Genomic DNA, 22,470 nt, shown 5'->3' on the forward strand with positions numbered 1-22,470 from the left:
TTTTAAGTGGGGACATTGCACGGTATTATATGGTATATATGTATACAATAGTATGTGTGCTCATAGAAATTCTATCCCATGAATACACATATATTAGCAAATCCACATCAAATGTAAATAACTTGGCAACAATCCAAATGCCCATAAAGATTCTTACGGTGCCATTGGAAGCCAGGTAAAGAAGGAGTCCATTGGGTGAGAAGGTACTAAAGAGCATGACTATCTGGGTCACAGTGGTGCGGAGCGTCTTCTCCACGACAGAATATCCATTCCCATCAAAGTGGAAGGAGCCATCTTCATTCTGGGAACTGCAGAGCAGGGAGCGTGAAACAGCGCCCCCCTCAGGAGGGCACAGAAGGCCACCTTGTGCTTGCTAAGTTTTTCCTCACCAGATCACAACCAATTATTCCCATCATTCAATATTCAAGCATAAAACAGGGTCAGCATCTTTGATCTGAAAATGTGGAATTCCAAACCCTGCCAAATCTGAAACTTTTTTTTTTAATTTAATTTAATTTTATTTGTGAACATACTGTACAGAGGAGTTACAGTTACATGGGCAGGATAATGCGTACATTTCTTACCAAGCATTGCAGCCTCCTCCTTTGTTTACCCTTCACATCCCTTCCCAGCCTCCCCCCTCCCCCCCTAATCCCAAACCTTCTCCTTCCCCCCTTTCCCCCCCTTCCCCCCCCCCCCCCCACATGGTGTTATGAATGAAAAATTCCACAGCATGAAATTGTCTCATGCACAAAATTGTAAGAAACCTTGTTTCTAGCTATGTATATAATGAATGTATGAAATAAGCATGACTTTTGTGTTTTGATTCAGATCCTATCCCACTATATATCATCACATATATACAAATATTCCCAAATCCCCAAAATAGCAAAATCAAATAATAAACACTCTGCCTATATTTCAAAATCTACTTGCTATGAGCTTAAGCAGGGCAAATGTCCAGTTGTTTCATAAAGAAGAGAAAGTCCAGGTAAGTGAAATTCACAAAACAGAATGGCATTGTTTTTCACAGGAGCATAACCACTATAAATATTCCTACTTATGACAAAAGTAGATGTAAGTTTATTTTCTTGTTCTAATTTCTTTTTTTTTGTCGGTCATGGGGCTTGAACTCTGGGCCTGCCCCTCAGCTGCCCCTCAGCTCTTCAGCTCAAGGCAAGCGCTCTACCACTTGAGCTACAGCGCCACTTCCGGTTTTCTAGTGGTTTATTGGAGATAGGAGTCTCACGGTCTTTCCTGCCCAGGCTGGCTTTGAACCGCGATTTTCAGATCTCAGCCTCCTGAGTAGCTAGGATTACAGGCGTGAGCCACCGGCGCCCGGCTCTAATTTCTTTTGTTGTAGTTGTTTGAGACAAAGCACAAGATCCTCCTGCTTCAGTCTCCTGAGTGCTTTTTTAATTTCCTTTACTGTAACTCCACTCTTACTTCCAGGGCTTTCAGATTTTTTAAAGTTTTATATTGACATTTATCCCTTTTTACTGGTTTAAGCTAATTGACAAGGACACATATCATTGTGCCCTTGTACTAGGAGGGAAAAATATATTATATATACTTACATAATACATATTTATATATAAATAAATATATTTTTAAAAATATAAATAATAAATAAATAATAAATATATAAATAATTATATTTATAATAGCATATAAATATATTTTAAAATATACACTTAATATTTTATATGTATATAATAGATATACATATATATACAATCTCTGACATCCTCAGAAACCAGCATGCTGTATGTGAGGCTCTCTGTCATGTCCTGGAGTGCATAGATGGCATAGGATAGACAGTCCTTCAGTCTTTGTCAGCAAGTCACATGGCTGTTACTGGGACATGTGAAGTGTTGGCTGTCTGTGCTCAGGCCTGGGATGCTGCATCTCCCATGGCAACCCCCTGGCCACAGCACAGTGTACTCTGTGTGTGTGTGTGTGTGTGTGTGTGTGCGCGCGCACGTGTGCCCGTATGTATGTTTCTCTCTGTAGGCATTTTCCCAAGACCATGGGATATCTGAGGAGAAGAACTTGTAGGGTTCATGCTGACATTGCCAGTATGCAGCAGAGGGGCCAGGATACACAACTTTTACCAAAGGTCCCTGTGCCTGGTAGCCACTCTTAGCTAACATACAGTCTATGCCTGCCATTAAATAAGAGATTTTCACAATGTTTATTTCAGTGAGAACTGTTGGAACTTGTGATGAATTCTGCAATATCTGTTTTGTGTGGTGTATGCTGATACTAGGGCTTAAACTATGTGCTGTCCCTTAGCTTTTCACTCAAGTCTGGTGCTCTACCATTGGAGCCACACCTCCATGTCTGGCTTTTGCATAGTTAAGTGGAGATAAGAGTTTCATGGATTTCCCTGACTGGACTGGCTTCAAACTGCCATCCTCTGATCTCAGCATAGTAAGTATTATGATTATAGGCATGAAACACCAGATCCTGGTTTACAATATCCTTTACAATTTAGTAAGAGATATTTATAAACATGTGAACACCATGTAAGTAAGTCTAGTAACATTCTAGAAAGGAGAAAAAATTTTCAATGAGTTTCCTTGGTAACAAAAATCAAAGTTAAACAGTGATACATAATTTAAACCTGAGGAATACCATTGGACTCAGCCAATGATCAAATAATAGCGAATCACATACAGTTCCATCCTACATCTGCTGAAATGGATTGTGTGTGGATGAGCTTACTAACTCTCTAAACTAAGGTTCAGTCTAGGATGGGCTGGGACTACTCCAAATCAAGGCTATTCAGCAAATTTACCGACATAGACTAAAGGGTTCAGTTAGTATCTATCAGCATTTGCTAAGTATGTTCCAGGAAACCTAAGCAACTCCCAATGCACCATGTTAAAAGTGCTGGGGGGTCAAGTAAGCTCAGGAAATGTCACAACTGAAACCTCTTCTTCAGGCACTGGAATGCGGTAGGCATGGCCGGCACATTATGTAGTGCTAACTAAAAACTTTCATCAAGATGATCTCTTCTCATTAAGAGGCTGAAACTGAGAGGACTTCTATTCAAGGCCAGTCTGGGCCAAAAGGTTTTAAGAAGCCATCTCAACCAAAAGCTGAATGTGGTGGCTGGAGCCTGTCATCCCAGCTATGGCAGTTAAGTACAAATACGAGTATCTCAGTCTAGGCTGTTAAGTGAGAACTTAAAAATAACCAAGGTAAAAGGGCTGAAAGTACAGTTCAAGTAGTAGAGTATCTGTCTAGCAAGCTGGAGGCCTGAGTTCAAATCCAAGCCCCTGTAAAAACAACAACAAAAGATCGCTACCAACAAAACACCTGAACTGCTATTAGTAAATAATCTCTATCATTTCCTTTGTAATAAGGTGACCAATAATGTAAATGATGCATTCTTGACACGCATGTAAATTCCTTACAAGCTCTCAGATGTTTATGTTAACAGAATTATTTGTCAAATCATGGAGACCTATTACCTTCCGAAGCAGCCATGGCACGTTCCCTCTCTTTCGATGTAATTCCATAGGCCGATGGACTTGCCATTCAGGAAGGCCTCTCCCATGCAGCCTTTAAAATGAGTGACCTTCACAGCAGAAGATTTCTAATACAAGCAAACAAATAGACATAAGCCACGAGGGCATGGCATGGGGGAATAAACTCTCTATGTGCACAATACTTCGCTTTGGGAACTCACATTAAGCAGATCCAAATTCTAAGAAAACCACATCAGAAAAACAGCCAGGTTGTAAAGACTAGATTTTCTTCTCCTTAGGAAGTGATGCCCTTGCATGAGGATCCTGCACAGGATCTGGAAGGTTCTATCTGGTATTAGGGTTTGCATGTAGTCAGTTACAGAGCCCAGCTGGAAATGAGACCTTCTTGCACTGAAGTGCTGAACCCAGTTCGAGGCACTCCAGCTTATCTGGCAAGAGGCTCACTGATATAAAAATTATGATGCAGGGGCTAGGAGGGTGGCTCAGTGGTAGAGTGCTTGCCTCGTATGCAGGAGGCCCTGGGTTCCATTCCTCAATATCACATAAACAGAAAAAGCCGGAAGTGGCGCTGTGGCTAGAGTGCTAGCCTAGAGCTGAAGAGCTGAGGGACAGCGCCCAAGAGTTCAGCCTCCACAACCAACAAAAAATAAAACTACAACTAATAATAATTATGATGCAAATAAGGTAAACCATGGGACCTATTGGGCTCGGTTTACTTCACTTAATATAATTTTTTTCCAAGTCTTTCCATTTCCTAACAAATGGGACAATGTCATTCTTTCTGATGGAGGCATAGAATTCCATTGTGTATATATACCACATTTTCTTGATCCACACATCTACTGAGGGGCATCTGGGTTGGCTCCAGATCTTAGCTATGGTGAATAATGCTGAGATAAACACAGTTGTGCTGGTAGCTTTAGTATGGTCTTGTTTGTGATCATTTGGGTAAATGCCCAAAAGTGGGATTGCTGAGTCATAGGGGAGGCTCTATGTGGAGTCTTTTGAGGAACCTCCATACTGCTTTTCAAAGTGGTTGAACAAGTTTACATTCCCACCAACAATGCAGTAGGGTTCCCTTTTGGCCACATCCCCTCCAGCATCTTTTTTATTAGAGTTCTTGATTATAGCCATTCTAACTGGGGTGAGGTGGAATCTCAGTGCTGTTTTGATTTGCATTTCTTTTATGGCTAGAGAATTTCTTCATGCGTCTATTGGCCATTCTTATTTCCTCTTCAGTCTTTAGTCAACTTAATGGGGTGGTTGTTTCTTTGAGGATTTGTTGTTGGGGGAGCTAAATTTTTGAGTTTTAAGTATATTTTAGATATGAGGCCCTTGTCTGTTGTATGGCTAGTGAAGATCTTATCAGACAAGTAGAAAAAGTCAAAATCTATGCAATATGACCATATAAGATAATGCTAAGTGTGAAATGAACCCCAAGATAGGGACACAGAGGTTTTATCTTTCTTGCTATTGTTTTTAATGTACTTATAATGCACTATGTGATTTTTTTTGTTTCTTTTGTATGTTTTTTCCCCATGGTATAACCCCTGTTTTCACTGTATTTGATTCTAATACCTGCATCTTGCATATACATTTTTCTAAATTGGGAAGGGGAAGGGAAATAACAAAATGCTGAAACAAGGATACAGGTTGACCCATTGTAACAAGATGTACAAGACACTGTGTTGAAAACAAACTTTTCAACTTTGGGGGAAGGGAGGAGGGAGGAGGTGGGGAGGGAAGGGATGGCAGAGGAAAAACAAAGGAGGGGTAACAATGCTCAATAGGACATATGTTCATTACCTTACTCATGTAACTGTAACACCTCTGTATAGTATCTTTACAATAATATAAATATATTAAAAATCACTACTATAAAAATTATGATGCACTCTTGAAAATATGAAGTAGTATTTCTACCATTAGACTTAGGACAGGGATAAAAGAACTTCACAGAAATATAGAATACTGAAATTTCTACTTCATCACTGGAAAGGAAGCACAAATAGCAAAATCCTCTTTTGCTCCTTATTCATTTTACCAGTGATTATACTGGATTCCTTTCTCTACAAAGCCAGCCCAGCTCTTCAGGTGTGCTGTCATGATGCAAAGCAAAAATAAAACAAACAAAACAAAATTCAGAAAATTATTCGTCGAGCTAGAAGAATCAGATAATGTCAGCATATTATTTTACATTCATGTAAAATCAGCCTATCTGTCCTTCTCAGCTGAGCTTTCTCAATGCTACCTTGATTTGCCCTCCGAGTCCTCCAACAAACATCCGCGTTGAATTATTTATGTCTAGAACATTAGCCGTCCCCGGGGATTTGCTGGTTTTCATTGGTGGGTTTTGAGTTGAGCTCATTTCCTTTACACTCAGTGATCCAAGGTTTCCAAACCTGACATCCATCACAAAGAATTGCAAAAGGGATTATCAGCATTGTATGTCTATAAACACACACACACACACACACACACAGACAAACACACACAGAGCTCTTTATACATAGCCCAATTCTCCTTGTATCTCCTGCCTGGTCTCCTTGCTTCCAGTCTTGTCCACCACACCTTCAGTTTACTCCTTAAAAATCTTAGAGAGCAGTTCTTGGCAAAATACTTGATCTAAGGACCATCTACTACCTTCAATGTCACACCACTGTTGTAGATAATAAGGACAAAAAATTCCCAACAATATACTATCAAGAACAACTGTAAGTGGAAAGCAGTTAGACCTAAAGTTGCTTAAGAGAGTTATGTCTGGGGAAGGGCTTTAAAAGCAAGAATCTGGCTTTTTGTCTGTACTTTAAGACCTGCCCTTGCATTCTCAACCTTTTTCCTCTCCCTGCCCCCTGGGGACCTTCAGAGCTTCTCCCAGGACACTTTGACTCCTCTTCAGAAGAGGAGTCGACACTGACCAGATTGTCAATTAGACTATCTAAAAAGAACTTTGCAAAAATAATCTGAGCTTTAAATGTTACTATTTTGATCTTGAGGTCAGTAACAAGGTTTATTTTTTCAGTAGTAAGAAAAATAGTGTTAGTCTTATTCTAAACCAAGTATTCTTTCTAATGCAACTTTCCAGAAATTTCAAAGCCATCTCACTTCATGATGTTATCTGCACTTCAAAGAGATACAATTTAAATATGAGAAAGAAAGTGAATGAACCAGAGAAGAGAAAGAGGGAGGAGGGGGAAGAGAGAGAAACTGACAGAGACAAGGGGGAGAAACAGAGACCGAGAGACATTCTGGAGGTCCTTTCTTCTCTACCTGGTTATGTGGATGCTGTACCACCTGTCGTCATTGATGAGGACATCTGGGAATTCCAACCTTGTGGATCCAGAACCCAGATCCCAGAGGAAGGCTACTTTCCCCCGCCGCATCTCCACTGCCAAGAAGTCAGACTGAGGAAAGGAGTGAGTGGAGATGAGTTTATACTCTGCTATTTACACAACCAACAAAACACTTGAAAGAACGAGTCTGCACAGCATTTCCTCTATTCCAGAAAATGCTTTGCCTTGCCTTTCCTCCTCCCACCTCCCTCTCTTTGGAAGCTGAGATCTGAGGATCACAGTTCAAAGGAGGCCCAGGCAGGAAAGTCTGTGAGACTCTTAGAAAATCCACAGCTCTACAATTAGAGCTGTGGCCAAAATGGTAGAGTGCCAGCCTTAACTATCAAAAAGCCAAGGAGTAACCCCTATTCATAAACAATACTTGTCATCCTCACTTACACCGCTGCTGCTGCCAAGGTAGAAGAGAAGATTGTCAGGTTCCTGCGTCTTAACATTCAGGGTCAAGTTGTTATAGTTGGTAGAAGAAATCTGAGGCTGGTAGGCCCGGATACAGTCTCGATCTGCAGCCACCGCAACTTTGATCTGAGAAGGAAAACAAAGGGTCCCCATCACTTAGTAACATGCAGTGGAGGCTCTCTAGCAGGTCAGAGGAGCTATTCTAATTGTCACTGGGAGTCAAATTCCCTTTGGGCTTCAAAAAGTGAGAAGTCAGACTGCAACGAAAAGGACTTCAATTTGGTAAAGTTTCTAGGTATGAGAACATCAGTGAAATGAGATTTTAATAAGATATTTCATCTGAGAAGCTGCCTTGATCACAGGAGATTTACTTTCTTAAAGATAAGAACCCTATCACCTTAGCATTTTTCATCTGACTCACAGAGGATATTGGGTGCTCATTTATCAAGTAACTGCTGAGGTGATATACTTAGTCAGTATGTATTGACATAGTAATTGGACTTAATAGAACCATATGCAGCCTGTGAAACAGTGATATTAACAAGCACTTGGACTTATATACCAGCTGTGCTAATACAAAGTTATGCTCTAATTAAAGCTTCCATAAACATACGGCAAGCTTTCTACCAATAGTCTTTTGAAACATGTTAAGTAAGAGCAGGAAAAGAGGCTATGCATTGGCTTTAAATATTCCAACACAGCTGAGCACTAGTGGTACATGCCTATAATCCTAGCCACTTAGGAAGTGGAGATCTGAGGATCAAGGCTCAAAACCAGCCAGGGCAGGAAATTCTGAGACTATTTCCAATTAACTAGCAAAAAGCCAGGTGGAGCTGTAGCTCAAGAGGTAGAGTACTGGTCTTGAGTGAAAAAGCTTAAAGGCCAGTCTCTGAGTTCAAGTGACAGTACCAGCACCCCCCCACCCACCCACACACACACACGGCTAAAAGGAAGCAGGGATTCTTCAAATGTTGGCCTAGAAAATTTGTAGGAGAACCCAGGTTACCAGCCATGGCCACTAACAGGCCACCATAGGAATTCTCTAGGAATTTTCTATGTCCTTGGTCATAGAGAAGCCAGACTATAGAAATGTGGGTCCACTCAGCCATGAACCCCTACTCACTGAAGCTGCCTGTTTCCGGGCCTGGCTGATTAGCAATTTAATTTCTGATAGGTTTCTGCTCAGGTTCTCTTCTAAAGTCTTCAGAGGCTTTAACCGATTCCACAGAAGGTTGGCTTGTGTTTCCATGTCTTTAACTTTCCTTCCAGCTAGCAGAGCTAACAAAGACAGGAAGAAAAGGGGTGGTGAGAAAATTGAGAAACAAAAAGATACAGGAATCACTTATTTACTAGTACACTGGATCAAATAAGACATTCTAACAGTCAACCCTTGAAATTTTGGAATTGTATGACAAATACCTTGGCAGCCTGTACCCTAAGGCTTCTTTCTTTCTTTATAAATATTAGTCTAGGTGTTAGCATAATGTTCAGTTTTTAGCTTTCTTGTTTGTGATTAAGATACCATTTCACCCAGCTAGCTCCCCATCTGCAAAAGGCAGACACAATGCAATGAGGACCACTGCATACTTGTCATGGAGGAGTCCTGCAGGAGTTCCTTTGTCTCTTGTAATGTCAGGTTCACTCTGGACAGGTCAGTGGAGGTGGCAAACAGCTTCCGGCTCAGTTTCAGCACTTCCTGTAATGTTGTCCCTGCACTGTGGTTGGCAGATGAGGCCAACTCTTCTGTTTTGCTTCTTTTGTCTCTCATGTCTAAAAATAAAGTACATAAAACCACACACCTGATGAAGACCCTCTGAGAAAATTCAAAACTACAACAAATGTCCTTGGACATAAAAACTATCTTGACAGTTGAACACAAAATGGCAAAAATGAAGGCTGCATATCATTAGCTATACTCCCCCAAAAAGGGAGAAAACAAATCATTGTATAACAATTCTCTGAACTACAATTTCAATATATAATATGATCTCAAAAGAAATGGCTGATGACTATATTCTCAGCAGCCAATATGGTAAGAATCTATCTTTATTTAGTTTATCCTTAATTATCTAGCCTTATGTGGTAATTATCTAGCATTATATGGTAATTATCTAGCCTACTGTATATGGTAATTATCCTTATGTAGTAATAGCTGACCTTTACACGACAATAATCTACACTTTTCTATTTGGGTCCTTTTCTATTACTTCCTTATCATCTCCATTGAACACATTTTCTGTCTACATCATTCTATGAATGGAAAAGAACATTCTGGAATTTAAGTCAATGGTCAAGAGGAAGTAAAAGTGTTCTGAAGTGATGTTAATAACACCAGGGATTTCTACCTCCAAGTCACTTTCCTTTGAAAGTAAAGACCTGATCAATGACAGCTCATTTTTTACCTAGGTATGTTTATCAGACTCCAAGCAGGACTTCTTCAAGAGAAGACAGTAATGAAATTCAGAAACTCTTCTCTACTTACCTTCAGGAATTGCTCTAAGTATCAAGAGAGATGCATTGGTCTGCCTGGCAATTTTATCTGCAGTCTCTTGAAATCGGTTTGTCATATTTTTCATTTCACTCAGCCCCAATGTAACACCTGTTTAAATGAAAGTAAAAAAATGTTTGCTCTTAGGTTAGGCTGCCAAAATGTTGTCTAGGCAACAGCTTTCTGTACCATGCTTGATCCATTTACAGAATCCAGAGCTTTCTCTTTTTTTAATAAGTTTTTATTGTAAAATACTGTACAGAGGGGTTGCAGTTACATGAGCAAGGTAATGAGTACATTTCTTATCAAGCATTGTTGCCTCCTCCTTTGTTTTTCCCCTACCATCCCTTTCCTCCCACCTCCTTAACTACACTCCCCCAACCCCCTCCACCCCCGCCCAAATTGTTCAAGAGCTTTCTATAGATATCCCAATAGTCAAAGTTTCCTAGCCAGATTTAGCACTATTTGTTATAAGAATTCGAAGTCTAATTTTACCTTGGTTTGTCCTGTTGTGCTTTTTGCTTCATACTTTCTTCACTAGTACTCTTGAATTTCAAGTCCAAGGACTGTATTTATTAGAGCTCAAGGGCAAAGAACTGCTTTAATCCCTCAGTCTCAACCAGAGTCCCTAATCTGCAAGCCATCCACACCTGAATCTTGGCCGCCTTTCTCCTGGAGGTTCTCAAACCTGAATATAGGTGTTTCATGGGATGCCTCCTCACGCCCCTCCCCCTGCTTCCCAGTTCAATCCTCTACCCTTTCTCTTCCCCAGAGATCATTCAATTGGAGACTCAACTTCCTTCAAATATAACCATCTCTGACCAAAACTTTTACTTTTCAAAGTTTTGTTCATAACACAACGAAACCACATTTGGATTTCGAATGCATATGTAAAACATGACATTTTGATTGCCAGGAATTTTACAATTTGATGGACTATGACATACCATGTGTAAATTGAAGCCAGAATCTACCAGCCTTAATGCTAAAGCATCAAATATGATGACTGAGTATTGTCCAACTGGCAGCATTAATGCTAAATTGTCATTCACAGAGAAATAACAACAACAAAAAAGGATGCATCCAGGCCTTTAGCTCTGATAGCTATGGGAAAAAGAAATAAGCTCTGTGCATGGCCCACCATTTTCTCCTATAAGAGAAGTCTTGACACTTTTCTTCCCGTGTGGTAGGCACACCGTATTCTATGAAATGTTGTAACCTATGTAGTCATTTTGCATGACAGATTTTACTGCCCTTTTGTGTCATACTCATTGAGTATTTCTTACATAGCCAAGACATACTAAACTACATGTGGAAAGTTAATGCATCAGGGTTGATTTGATCCAGTTTACCACAAGTCTATCATAGTGCTCGCTTTGGAACAGACAGAAATGCCGAACATATTTCCTCAAAAAAAAAAGGGAAATCAGGAGAAAAAAGCATACATCTGCAACAGAAAATAACCCAACACATATACTAGGGAAGAACAGACAACTCCAAGCTCAAGCAACGACTGAGAGTAGAGGGCATTCATCAAGGAGGTTTAAAGATCAAGGAGTAAGCATGTTCAAGTGATGTCCTGAGTATGAAATTCAAAACCATGTATTAACCCAACAAAGATATGTGAAGCTTCAAATTGCTTTAGCAAAAGGGACATTCTTTAAGGGTGCTCAGGGCTTTGCTTCCACTTACTCTACCTATGGACCCAATCTACGCTGCAAACTAACCTTGCTGTTTTCCACTAAGGCTGTTGCTTTCCTTTAGAAACCTGGAACTGCGCTGCAGAGCCGCTTTGCTGCGAGAAGCAAGAGATTCTGCAACCTGGAAAACAAAACAGCATATACATCATGACCTCAAGGAGCATGCGGCCCTGTCAGACCAGCATCCATCACTTCTAAACACGAGAGTCAACCAAATCACAAAACAGAGAAGCAAAAACACAAATGCATCTTTTTCTATTAGTTACATTTTTTCTACCATGTATTAATTGTCCAAGAGAGTTTCACTGTGCTATTTCCATGGATGCATATAATGTGTTTCAAACAAATGAAGCCCCTATTACTTTTTATTATTGCCCCTTTATTTTTCATGGATTTCATGCCAGTGAAATCTTTCAACCGTATTCATGTCCCACAAAGGCATTTTTAAATGAATAAAGAGGACAATCAGCCATTATTCTTATCTATACCGCAAGCTAATAATGATGATGATGATGATGATAATAATAATAACTCCCAAGAAAGCCAGGTGCCACTGATGCATGTTTGTAATCATAACTACTCAGGGGGCTGAGTGAGACTATTATCTCCAACAAACTATCAAAAACCCGAGGTAAAGCTGTGGATCAAGGGGCAGAGTACTAGTCTTGAGTAAATGAAGCTCAGGAATAGTATTCAGGCCCTGAATTCAAACTACAGGACTAGCATTAAAAAAAAGTCCCAACCAGATATTAGGAAGCAATGTTATTTTTAATCACAAAAAGATGTGAGATCTTTCTCATCTTTCAGCCTCTCTCTTTCTTGTGGGTTTGAACTCAGGACCTCATTCTCACTAGGCAGGTACTCTACCACTTGAGTCATGTGCTTAATCTTTTATGGTTTCATGATTTGTTTAATAGGGTCTCACTTTTTGTCTGGGATAGCCTGGACCATGATCCTTATATTTATCTTTCTCATAAATGCTTACCACACCCAAATTTTGATTGGTTAGGATGAAATCTCATGAACTTTTTTTGCCTGGGCTGATCTCCAACTGAAATCTTCCTGGTCTTAGCTTCCCAAGTAGCTTCAATGACAGGTACATGGCACCTAACTCCTCATTTCTTTAACACAACTCTAGTCTTCCAAAAGTAGCATTTATGATTTTTAAAAATTAGAGCAAGCTGGCTACAGTGATGTGCAGTCCCAGATAACTGGGATGCTAAGGATCACTTAAGTCCAGGAGTTTGGATCTAGCCTAACTAACACAGTGAACAAAACCTTATTTCCTAAAATATTTCATATGATAAATGAAGCCATAAACAGGTTCCACAAGAAAATAATATGGGCAAACATGTATTTGAGCCAGGCAATCTGTGCTCAGTAATCTTCTAGAACAATCTCCCATAGTTCCCAGAAGAGAAAGGTTCATGCTTTAGTCCTGGACATTTCTTACCTGGCTGGTTTTATTCCCAGTGTTATGCACATCTTTGGCTAATTTCTCTGATTGTTCCACCAGATTCTGAATGTTGGAATACACATGGGCTGCACTGGTTGCATTCAGGGATACATCTCTGACGTTTTCAAGGGCACTATCAAATTCAGCATATTTGGAGAGGAATCAGTAAGAAGTAGAATCAAACTTCTGGATTCACTTATAAAAATGTTTAAGAGTCCACTGTTCTCGATGGCCTCTTAAGTGTCTTTCTCCTTAGAAAAGGAACAAGGAATAATATCCTATCAATTTCTCTCTACATTCAAAATGAATGACTGAGGAGCACCAGCTACACCATCACCAAGATAACACTCAGAACTGGTATTTAATGTGTACAGCAAAAAGGGACAATTGCTGCTTCCCTTAGACAAATATTGCAACATCTTCCACCTGCCACAATCCCCGTTCCCTGATCTTTGTCTCTTTCTAAGGCACCACTGCCTGTCTCAGTGGTGGGAGACTCTTGCATCACACGTGTTGATTTTCAGAAAGCTTTGAAACACATAAAGGTGCTATATCTCATCTCTCAAGTCTTATACTCCAAGTTGTGACATTCCCTGGAGATTTTACACGAGGAACAAATAATATTTCTATCAGAAATGTTATTAAAACTTCATTTGGACAACTGGCAAATCCTTTAGGAGCTGGTAATGGTGCAATTTCACCCAGCTACTTCCATCTGGAAGATGGAATCTGAAAAGCAGCACGTCTTTGCCTGCTGAGTAGCTCTCATTTTCTCTCCAAGGTTACTGAGTCTGGGTATTCCCAGATTAGACAAGGCAGTTATTGTCTTTTATGATCTCACTGGCAAAATCTAATGATTTATAACAGAAAAATAATACTGCTGCTTAACTTTGCATATCATACCAAATTGCTTTTACTACCCTTATACTTAGTAATAAAGATATTTATCTAGCTATGTAGAGTCAGAATATCTATGTCTCTTTTGGAAAACCATGAAGTGATAAACAGTGAGAAGCTAAGTACCTAATTCCATTTCCTACCACCTAATCCTATAGAATTGTTTGTATTCATAGTACAATTTGGCATATGATTGAACTTAGTACATAATTTATTTACACAACAGTCAATCACTTGGGAATGTGTATGTGTGCGTTCATGTATTTGTGTGTGCCAGTTGTGAGGCTTGAACTCAGGGCCTGGGCACTGTCCGTAAGCTTCTTTTGCTCAAGCCTAGTGTTCTACCACTTGAGACCCAGCTCCACTTCCAGCCTTTTTGGTGATTAATTTGAGATAAGAGTCTCGCAGATTTTCCTGCCTGGGCTGGCTTTGAACTATGATCCTCAGCTTTCATCCTCCTGAGTATCTAGGATTACAAGAGTGAACCACTGGCATCTGGTGGAGAATTTTTATTTTTAAATCACAAAGCTCAAGCCATATCCTTGTGTATTTAAGTAGCAAACTTTGCAGAAGGAGACCAAAGAACAAAGCATTAATATTTTATTTTATAAAGTGCTTCAGGTCAGTCAACATGAAGAGGAGCTTGGGAACTGCTGGTATGAAGTGGGCCACCATGTTGAAAGGCACTTTTCAATAAGGCTAGGACAGATTTAACAAACCTTCAAGAAGACAAGTGGAGGGGGGACCCAAGATGGTTATGGAACAATAGGGAATCACCACAGCTCTTTCCAACCAAACAGAGCTTGGTTTCCCTGAGTACCAACAACAGCAAAAGGTGAACACCCAGAGAAATACAGGAAGTGAAGAAAAGAAAAGGATAAAAACTTCAGAACCTACACAAAGATGGAAACGCACGAAGACCCTTCCCCCATCCCTCAGTGGTGGCACAGCTCTGCACCAAGCCGCCAAAGTGGCCGGGCCCCTGGCCACTGGAGACTTCAGGGCCACAGTGGTCTATAGAACACCAGTGCAGAAGACTCCCACATACACGGTCAGTGTAAACAGAGACAGAAGCCAGAGACAAGGTCCCATGAAACCCAGACCTGAAACTCCTACCTCCACGCCGCCCTGCCCACAATCATCTCAACAGAACACGGCGACCAGCGACCTACAGTGCACAGAAACAGTGATCTGCCACAGCACCACTGGACAGTCCCCAACAAGTTCCAGGGTAAGTGAGTACCCCATGGGAGATGCCCTCCCCTGCCCTCGCGCCACAGGAGACCAGCGTTGGTGGTAAACCCCAGCGCTTGACCTGGACCCCTCCCCCTATGCCTGGGATACTGGCTCCACTGAAGCTGGGAATTGTGCAAGTGCCCCAGCAACCGATGGAGCACACCCAGCCTGCCAGACTTGACAAGAGCACCCCTTGGAGGGAGCTTGAACATGGCTGGTTCCTGGCTGAAGTGGGGAACCACGCCAGCCAGCAGAGAAGGAGCCCAAACGTAGGGAACTATGAGCAGGCTCCAGCAACTGGTGTACATCCAGCAAACAAGGTTTTACCAAGAGAACCCATGGGAGGGAGTGCGAGCAGCCTAGGATGCTGGTCCTTGGTGAAGTCGGGACTGTCTGTGGGCTCCACAGGATTGACAAAGAAGCTTCCCAATTAAATGATGTCATAGTAATCAAAACAGCTTGGTACTAGTACAAGAATAGACCTGAGGACCAATGGAATAGAATTGAAAACCCAGAAATGAACCCACAGACCTATAGCCACCTAATCTTTGATAAGGGAGCTAAAAAAATAGAATGGAAGAAAGACAGCCTCTTCAGTAAATGGTGCTGGAAAAATTGGTTAAATACCTGTAGAAAACTAGTTAGGTTCTTATATATCACCCTGCACCAGAATCAATTCCAAATGGATCAAAGACCTCGAAGTCAAAGCAGACACTCTGAAAACATTACAGGAAGGAATAGGAGAAAACCTAGGTCTCATTGGCACAGGCCGAAATTTTCTCAATAGCAACCCAGAATCATAATGAATCAAAGAAAGGTTGGACAAATGGGATTGCATGAAGTTGCAGAGCTTCTGCATGGCAAAGGACATAGCTGTCAAGATCAATAGAAAGCCCATGGATTGGGAGAAGATCTTCACTTGCCATATAATGGATTAAGTTCTCATATCTAAAATATATTTGGAACTCAAAAAATTAAATCCTTCGACAACAAATCTTCAAATAACTTCCCAATAAATAAGTGGGCTAAAGACTTAAAGAAAAATTTCTCTGACAAGGAAAGGATGGCCAATAGACATATGAAGAAATGCTCAACCTCTCTAGTCATAAAAGAAATGCAAATCAAAACATTGAGATTCCACCTCACCCCAGTTAGAATGGCTATAATCAAGAATTCTAATAACAACAGATGCTGGAGGTGATGTGGACAGAAGGGAACCCTACTGCATTGTTGGTGAGAGTGTAAACTTGTTCAACCACTTTGGAAAGCAGTGTGGAGGTTCCTCAAAAGACTCCACCTAAGTTCCCCTATGACCCAGCAATCCCACTTTTGGGTATTTACCCAAATGGTCACAAACAAGGCCATACGAAGGCTACCAGCACAACTGTGTTTATCGCAGATGCTCCTCAGTAGATGAATGGATCAAGAAAAAATGTGGGATATATATAATGGAATTCTATGCCTCCATCAAAGAATGACATTGCCCCATTTGTTAGGAAATGGAAAGACTTGGAAAAAACTTATATTAAGTGAAGTATGCCAGACCTAAAGAAACATAGGTCCTATGGCTTCCCTTATTTGCAATAACTAGTATATGTGTGGAACAAGCAGAAAAGGACAAAAGCTATGTACATATAGCCAGGTAAGATGATGTGAAGTGAAATGAACCCCAAGATAGGGACACAAAGTGGTTTTTTATTTTCTTGCTATTGTTCCTATTTATAATTTACCATGTGATTTTTTTGTTTCTTTGTACGTTCCTCCCCCACGGTATAACCCATTTTCACTGTATTTGATGTCAGTGCCCTGCATCTTGTATATACACTTCTCTAGCTTGGGGAGGGGAAGGGAAAAAACAAAATGCTTAAATAGGGATACAGGTTGACCCATTGTAACAATGAGATGTACAAGACACTATGTTGAAAAATGAACTTTACAATTTAGGTGGGGAGGGTGGGAGGGAGGAGTGTAGTTGTACAGGTGGGAGGGAAGGGAGGATAGAGGAAAAACAAAGGAGGAGGCAACAATGCTTGATAGGAAATGTACTCATGACCTTGCTCATGAAACTGTAACCCCTCCCTACAGTATTTTTACAATAGAAAAGTATTAAAAATGAAAAAAAATAAATTTCTTAAAAAGGAAAAACCAAAAGACAAACAAAAAAATGATGCTATAGTTCAATTGGACTTAATTGACATCTACAGATTTTCCACCCAACAACCCAATACACATTCTTCTCAGCAGCCCATGGAACTTTCTCCAAAATAGATCATATCATATTTCACACAAAGAACTTAAGCAAATACAAGAGGATCGACACAATCCCTTGTATTCTATCCGACTTTAGTGGAATCAAGCTAGTTCTCAATAATAAAGCATACCATAGAAATAATTCAAATATATGGAAATTGAACAGCACACTTCTGAGCAACTCCTGGGTCACAGAAGAAATTAAAGAAGAAATTAAAAAGTCCATACAATTGAATGAAAATGAATATACATCACAAAGAAACCTGTGCTAGCCTTGAGCTGAAGAGCTGAAGGATAGCGCCCAGGCCAAGTGCAGGCCCCACGACTGACAAAAAATAAATAAATAAAAAATAAGCCAATAACTTACAATGAGATAGAGGAAGCAAGCAGAAGTCTTCCAACAAGGAAACAACCCCATTCACAATAACCTTAAATAAATATCTAGGAATTAACCTAACCAAAGATGTAAAGGAGCTATTTAATGAAAACTATAAAAGCCTAAAGAAAGAAATCATAGAGGACACCAGAAAATGGAAAGACCTTCCATGTTCTTGGATAGGCAGAATTAATATAGTGAAAATGGCCATACTGCAAAAAATGATATACAATTCAATGCAATTCCTATTAAAAAATCTCAATGACATTCTTTACCGGAATAGAGAAAATAATCCAAAAATTCATATGGAACAACAAAAGACCTAGAATAGCCAAAGCATTTCTAAGCAAAAAAAAAAAAACAATGCAGGAGGGATCATGATACCAGATTTCAAGCTCTACTATAGAGTCATAATAACAAAGACAGCTTGGTATTAGCACAAACACAGACCCGAAGACCAATGGAATAGATTAGAAGATCCAGACATAAAATCACATACCTATAGTCAGCTGATATTTGACAAAGAAACCAAAGACATACAGTGGAAGAAACATAGCCTCTTTAACTATTGGTATTGGTAAAACTGGGCAGCCACATGCAGAAAACTAAAAGTGGACCCCAGCCTGTTACCAACATACTGTCTTGCGGGTATTATTGTTGCAATGGATCATTCTGTGTCCTTCTCAGCATTTTGTTATTCCCCTTTCCCTCCCCAAATTAGACAAATGTATATGCAAGAGGTAGGGTACCAAAATCAAGTACAGTGACAACAGGGGATATATAAAATGTGTTTGTGACTTTAACTATCCTACAATACTGTGAAATTTATGTACTCAATCTCAATAAAATATTATTTTAAAAAAAGAAGATAAGTGGAAAAAATTGGATTATAATGGTAAGCCTTCAGATAGTAGGAAATAATTAAGGGAACTTAATTATTTAATTAATTAACTTAATTAATTAACTAGAAACTTTAGCGGTAGAGTATGGGCTGCTACCTCCTCCACTCAAATCTTCATCTCCCAAAAGGCATGATTTATAGAGAAATTATATCCTTTGTATATCCCACACAGAACCTAACAAAGCACTGCACATCAGATAGGTGTTTAGCTGCCTGGTAGCTTGGTATGTACCATGCTACTGTTTTTCATTCCTCTTCAGTTCCATCACGAAAGGAAAACTATTTAAGTATACCCAGGAGAAATCTGACTTGTCATGCAAATCAAATAGAAGTCCTCATTTTATACAGAAAAATAAAAGTTATTCAACACTATAATCAAACTAGTCATCCTTATTGTGATCAATGGACCACCATCCCCTGTATTCCTGAAAGCCTATGGCCTTACCTGTCCAGAGCACCTGCTAGACTTTGGAGCTCAGTGGCATGATATTCAGCTCTGTGCACTAGGTCAATTGCTTTCCTTTTTGACATCTGCATGACCAGATTGTCTACATGGTGCCTGATTTTGGCAGTCCACAGGAGGACCTCGTTCCAGTGCTGCTCCAGCTCCTACATGGAGGAATCAATTATGTAAACACATGCATATCTATTTAATAATGTACATGCATGTACAAAGGTGAGGTACATGATAATTGGTGGGAAACAAAGTTGTAACTTACAGCTAGAAGATTTTGTGCAGTATCTGCCTGTGTAGTGGCTGTATCCACCAGCCCTCTTCCTTCGAAAACCAAGTCTGAGGTCACATTTTGCTCTTCTTGAACACGCAGCTTTTCATTCTGCAACAACAAAAAAAATCACCTTTTACTGGTATTTCATAAAAGCAAATCAGCGGCCAGGCACCAGTGGTTTACACCCGTCAGCTTAGCTACTTAGGGAGCTTAGATGTGGAGGACTGAGATGTGAAATCAGACCAGGCATAAAAGCCTAGGGGACTCCATCTCCAAAATAACCTAGCAAAAAGCCAAACTGGAAACATAGCTCAAATGGCAAGGTGTCAACCAAGCAAGGTAAGTGCGAGGATGGGGCTCTGAGTTCAAATAAAAAATAAAATAAAATAAAATTTAAAAAAACTGAGCACTAATGGGTTGTGCCTATAATCCTAACTCTTCAGGAGGCTGAGGTCTGAGGGTCATGGTTTAAAGCCAGCCCCAACAGGAAAAACCTAAGAAACTCTTATCTCCAATTAACTATCAAAAAGCCCTTAGTGGGCTATAGCTCAAGTGGCAGAGTGCCAGCCTTGAGTGAAAAAGCCAAGCCAGACTTTGAGGTCCTGAATTCAAAGTCCCAGTAATGGCATAACACACACACACACACACACACACACACACACACACACACACACACACACACACACACACACACACATACACACACACACACACACACACACACATACACACACACACACACACACACACACACACACACACACACACACACACACACACACCTGAGTTTTAGGTCCTAAAGCCATCTGCTAAAACTCACTTTATAGGAGGCTAACAATGATACTGTCCACATGGCGTATGTGGCTACCATTTCTACTGAGCAGGAGCCAGCTGGTCAGACTCACACTGAATTTTCCCAGGTTGGCCTTGACAATGTGCAGCAGGCGGTTGCTCTCCTGGGTCTTGGTCTCTGCTTCCCTCAGAAGCTCATCCACAGCCTGCAGTTCACTGCTGTGCTTCGAAAGGAGGCGGCTGGCTGTTTGCATTAACATTTCCAACTGTTTCTGTGGCTTCTGGAAATTTTTCTGAATTTGTGACAGTAAGTCTTCAGCAGCCCTGATAAATATAAATGGTTCAAGTAATAAGTAAATGAGCCACAAAATTTATGTTCTGAAATGTTTTCTGAATGGTTTATTGGAGATAAGAGTCTCACGGACTTTCCTGCCTGGACTGGCTTTGAACCACGATCCTCAGATCTCAGCCTCCTGAGTAGCTAGGATTACAGGCATGAGCCACTGGCGCCCGGCACTTATTTTTTAATATATATTTTTTATTGTAAAGATACTGTACGAGGGGTTACAGTTACATGAGCAAGGTAATGAGTCCATTTCCTATCGAGCATTGTTATCGCCTCCTTTGTTTTTTCCCTACCATCCTTTTCTTCCCCACCTCCCTGTCACAGAATCAAAAGATAACATCTCATTGAATCTGAACTGAGACAGTCAGAGCTACATTCTATATTAATGATAGTAATGATAGTAACTGACAGTATATTAATATATATACTAATTAATACATATATTAATATAGTATATTAATGATAGTAACTGATCTTTCACTGTAATTTGTCAGGAAATTGAAACAAAACAACTGTTCTCTGAGTCTCTGTAAATTTATCAATTTTGGTTTATGATAGGGCTTTCTGCAGCCAGTTAGGAAGTGAGTCATATAAAATCTTGTAAGTTCTAACTGTTTAAAGGATATAATTAATGCCATGAATAAATATAAGCTTTAGGAAGTCAAAATATCTTTTCCTTATTCTCTTATAAGTATGTCATCAAAATGCCTGTTTGACAAGAGATCAACATTAAGTTTATAGTTTCACAGAATAAAATTCCACCTTGAAAATACTTTCAGTGAATATTAATTTTCTGGTGATTCCATTTCAGATGAACTTTAAAGAAGTCCATTGAAATGCTTCATAAAATACCCTCTTCTCCCTCTGCATCCCAATTCTCATCTCATTGGCGGTGGGTTTTGTGACGTGTGTTTGGAACTTACTTGAGTTCATGGGTAACATTTTCATGCAACTGAGTGAAACTCCTTTTCCGAATCCCTTCCAGCAAAGATGAAATATTCTGCTGCAGATTTTGAAGAATAGAACTGGGTGGCTGGAAATCTCCATCCATAGTCTGGTTTAAAGTTGCTGCCTTTTCAAGGATTTCTATAAAGAAAATACACAATCATGTATTAACTCTCTCCCCGTGGTTGACATTACTTAATGAAAGAACAGAGAATACTCCTGGGTAAAGACTGCTCTGTTCAGCTAGGCTGGGTTGCAATTTTAGGCCAGGATAGGCCAAGCCAGAGCATGTCATGCTTCCCAGTGAACTTTGAACAGCCCTTAACTGAACATTGCTGAACTGTGGATTGCTGGTTAATTTAATACCTCCTTTTCGTATTGTTTATGAAGGAAAACTCAGTCTTCACCTCAGCATTTTCTCATCATAGACAAGACATAGAGGTTTCTCAATGAACAGATAAACCACCAACACTTGTTTGATTGGTGCTCTACTACTTAAGCTATGCCTCTAGCCCAGCTTCTTGCTGATTTTTGAATAGAGGCTTGCAAACTTTTCTGCTTGGGCTAACTTCAGACTTCCATCCTATGGAACTCAGCCAATTGAATAGTTAGTATAGTAGGCCAGAGCACCTGGTGCTCAGTGATACCAATCTTTTTATTTAGTAAAGACTTTTTGTTCTACTAGCTTCTTGCTTTTTGCCTTAAAAGGTCTAATTTTCATTGACTTCTATATGCTTAATTAATTTTTAAGTTATCCTTAATTACTTGTATTTCAATTCAACATATCAGTTTATGAATATAATGCATCTTGATCAATATTACCCCTTCCATCATTCTCTCCCATCTCTTCTAACACTAGCCATCCCCTCAAGTTCAATTTTCACATAAATACATTGGATATTATACTATATTCACCCACCTTTCTCACCATTCATTTTCCCTCTCTCTTTGGCCTCTCCTACTTTCACATAACACATGTTTCAGCTTCCTGCTACTCATTTTGTTCTAGACTTATAAAGCCCTAACACTAATCCAAAAAGAATATGAGTCTATAGCCAGAAAACTAAGAATAGCAGACTAAAAGCCAGATGAGATTCAACTGTAAAGTA

The 22,470-nt window shown here is 39.9% G+C and overlaps 1 protein-coding gene across 1 annotated transcript in view; it reads right to left on the reverse strand.

Annotated features, from left to right (window-relative positions):
* Lama1 (laminin subunit alpha 1) overlaps window positions 1-22,470 on the reverse strand; it is a 133,102-nt gene that overhangs the window by 18,782 nt on the left and 91,850 nt on the right. The window contains exons 36-49 of the mRNA XM_042699199.1: window positions 21,340-21,502; window positions 20,184-20,394; window positions 19,270-19,386; window positions 18,996-19,159; window positions 12,888-13,023; window positions 11,462-11,555; window positions 9,729-9,845; window positions 8,834-9,016; window positions 8,370-8,524; window positions 7,229-7,372; window positions 6,768-6,901; window positions 5,749-5,899; window positions 3,480-3,604; window positions 158-308 (exon numbers count right to left, since the gene is read on the reverse strand). Coding sequence (XP_042555133.1) covers window positions 158-308; window positions 3,480-3,604; window positions 5,749-5,899; window positions 6,768-6,901; window positions 7,229-7,372; window positions 8,370-8,524; window positions 8,834-9,016; window positions 9,729-9,845; window positions 11,462-11,555; window positions 12,888-13,023; window positions 18,996-19,159; window positions 19,270-19,386; window positions 20,184-20,394; window positions 21,340-21,502 — 2,045 coding nt within the window. The remainder of the gene's footprint in view (window positions 1-157; window positions 309-3,479; window positions 3,605-5,748; window positions 5,900-6,767; window positions 6,902-7,228; window positions 7,373-8,369; window positions 8,525-8,833; window positions 9,017-9,728; window positions 9,846-11,461; window positions 11,556-12,887; window positions 13,024-18,995; window positions 19,160-19,269; window positions 19,387-20,183; window positions 20,395-21,339; window positions 21,503-22,470) is intronic.

Source organism: Dipodomys spectabilis, unplaced genomic scaffold (assembly GCF_019054845.1).
Source record: "Dipodomys spectabilis isolate Male_0828 unplaced genomic scaffold, ASM1905484v1 ptg000235l, whole genome shotgun sequence".
In the NCBI taxonomy this organism is placed as follows: Eukaryota; Metazoa; Chordata; class Mammalia; order Rodentia; family Heteromyidae; genus Dipodomys; species Dipodomys spectabilis.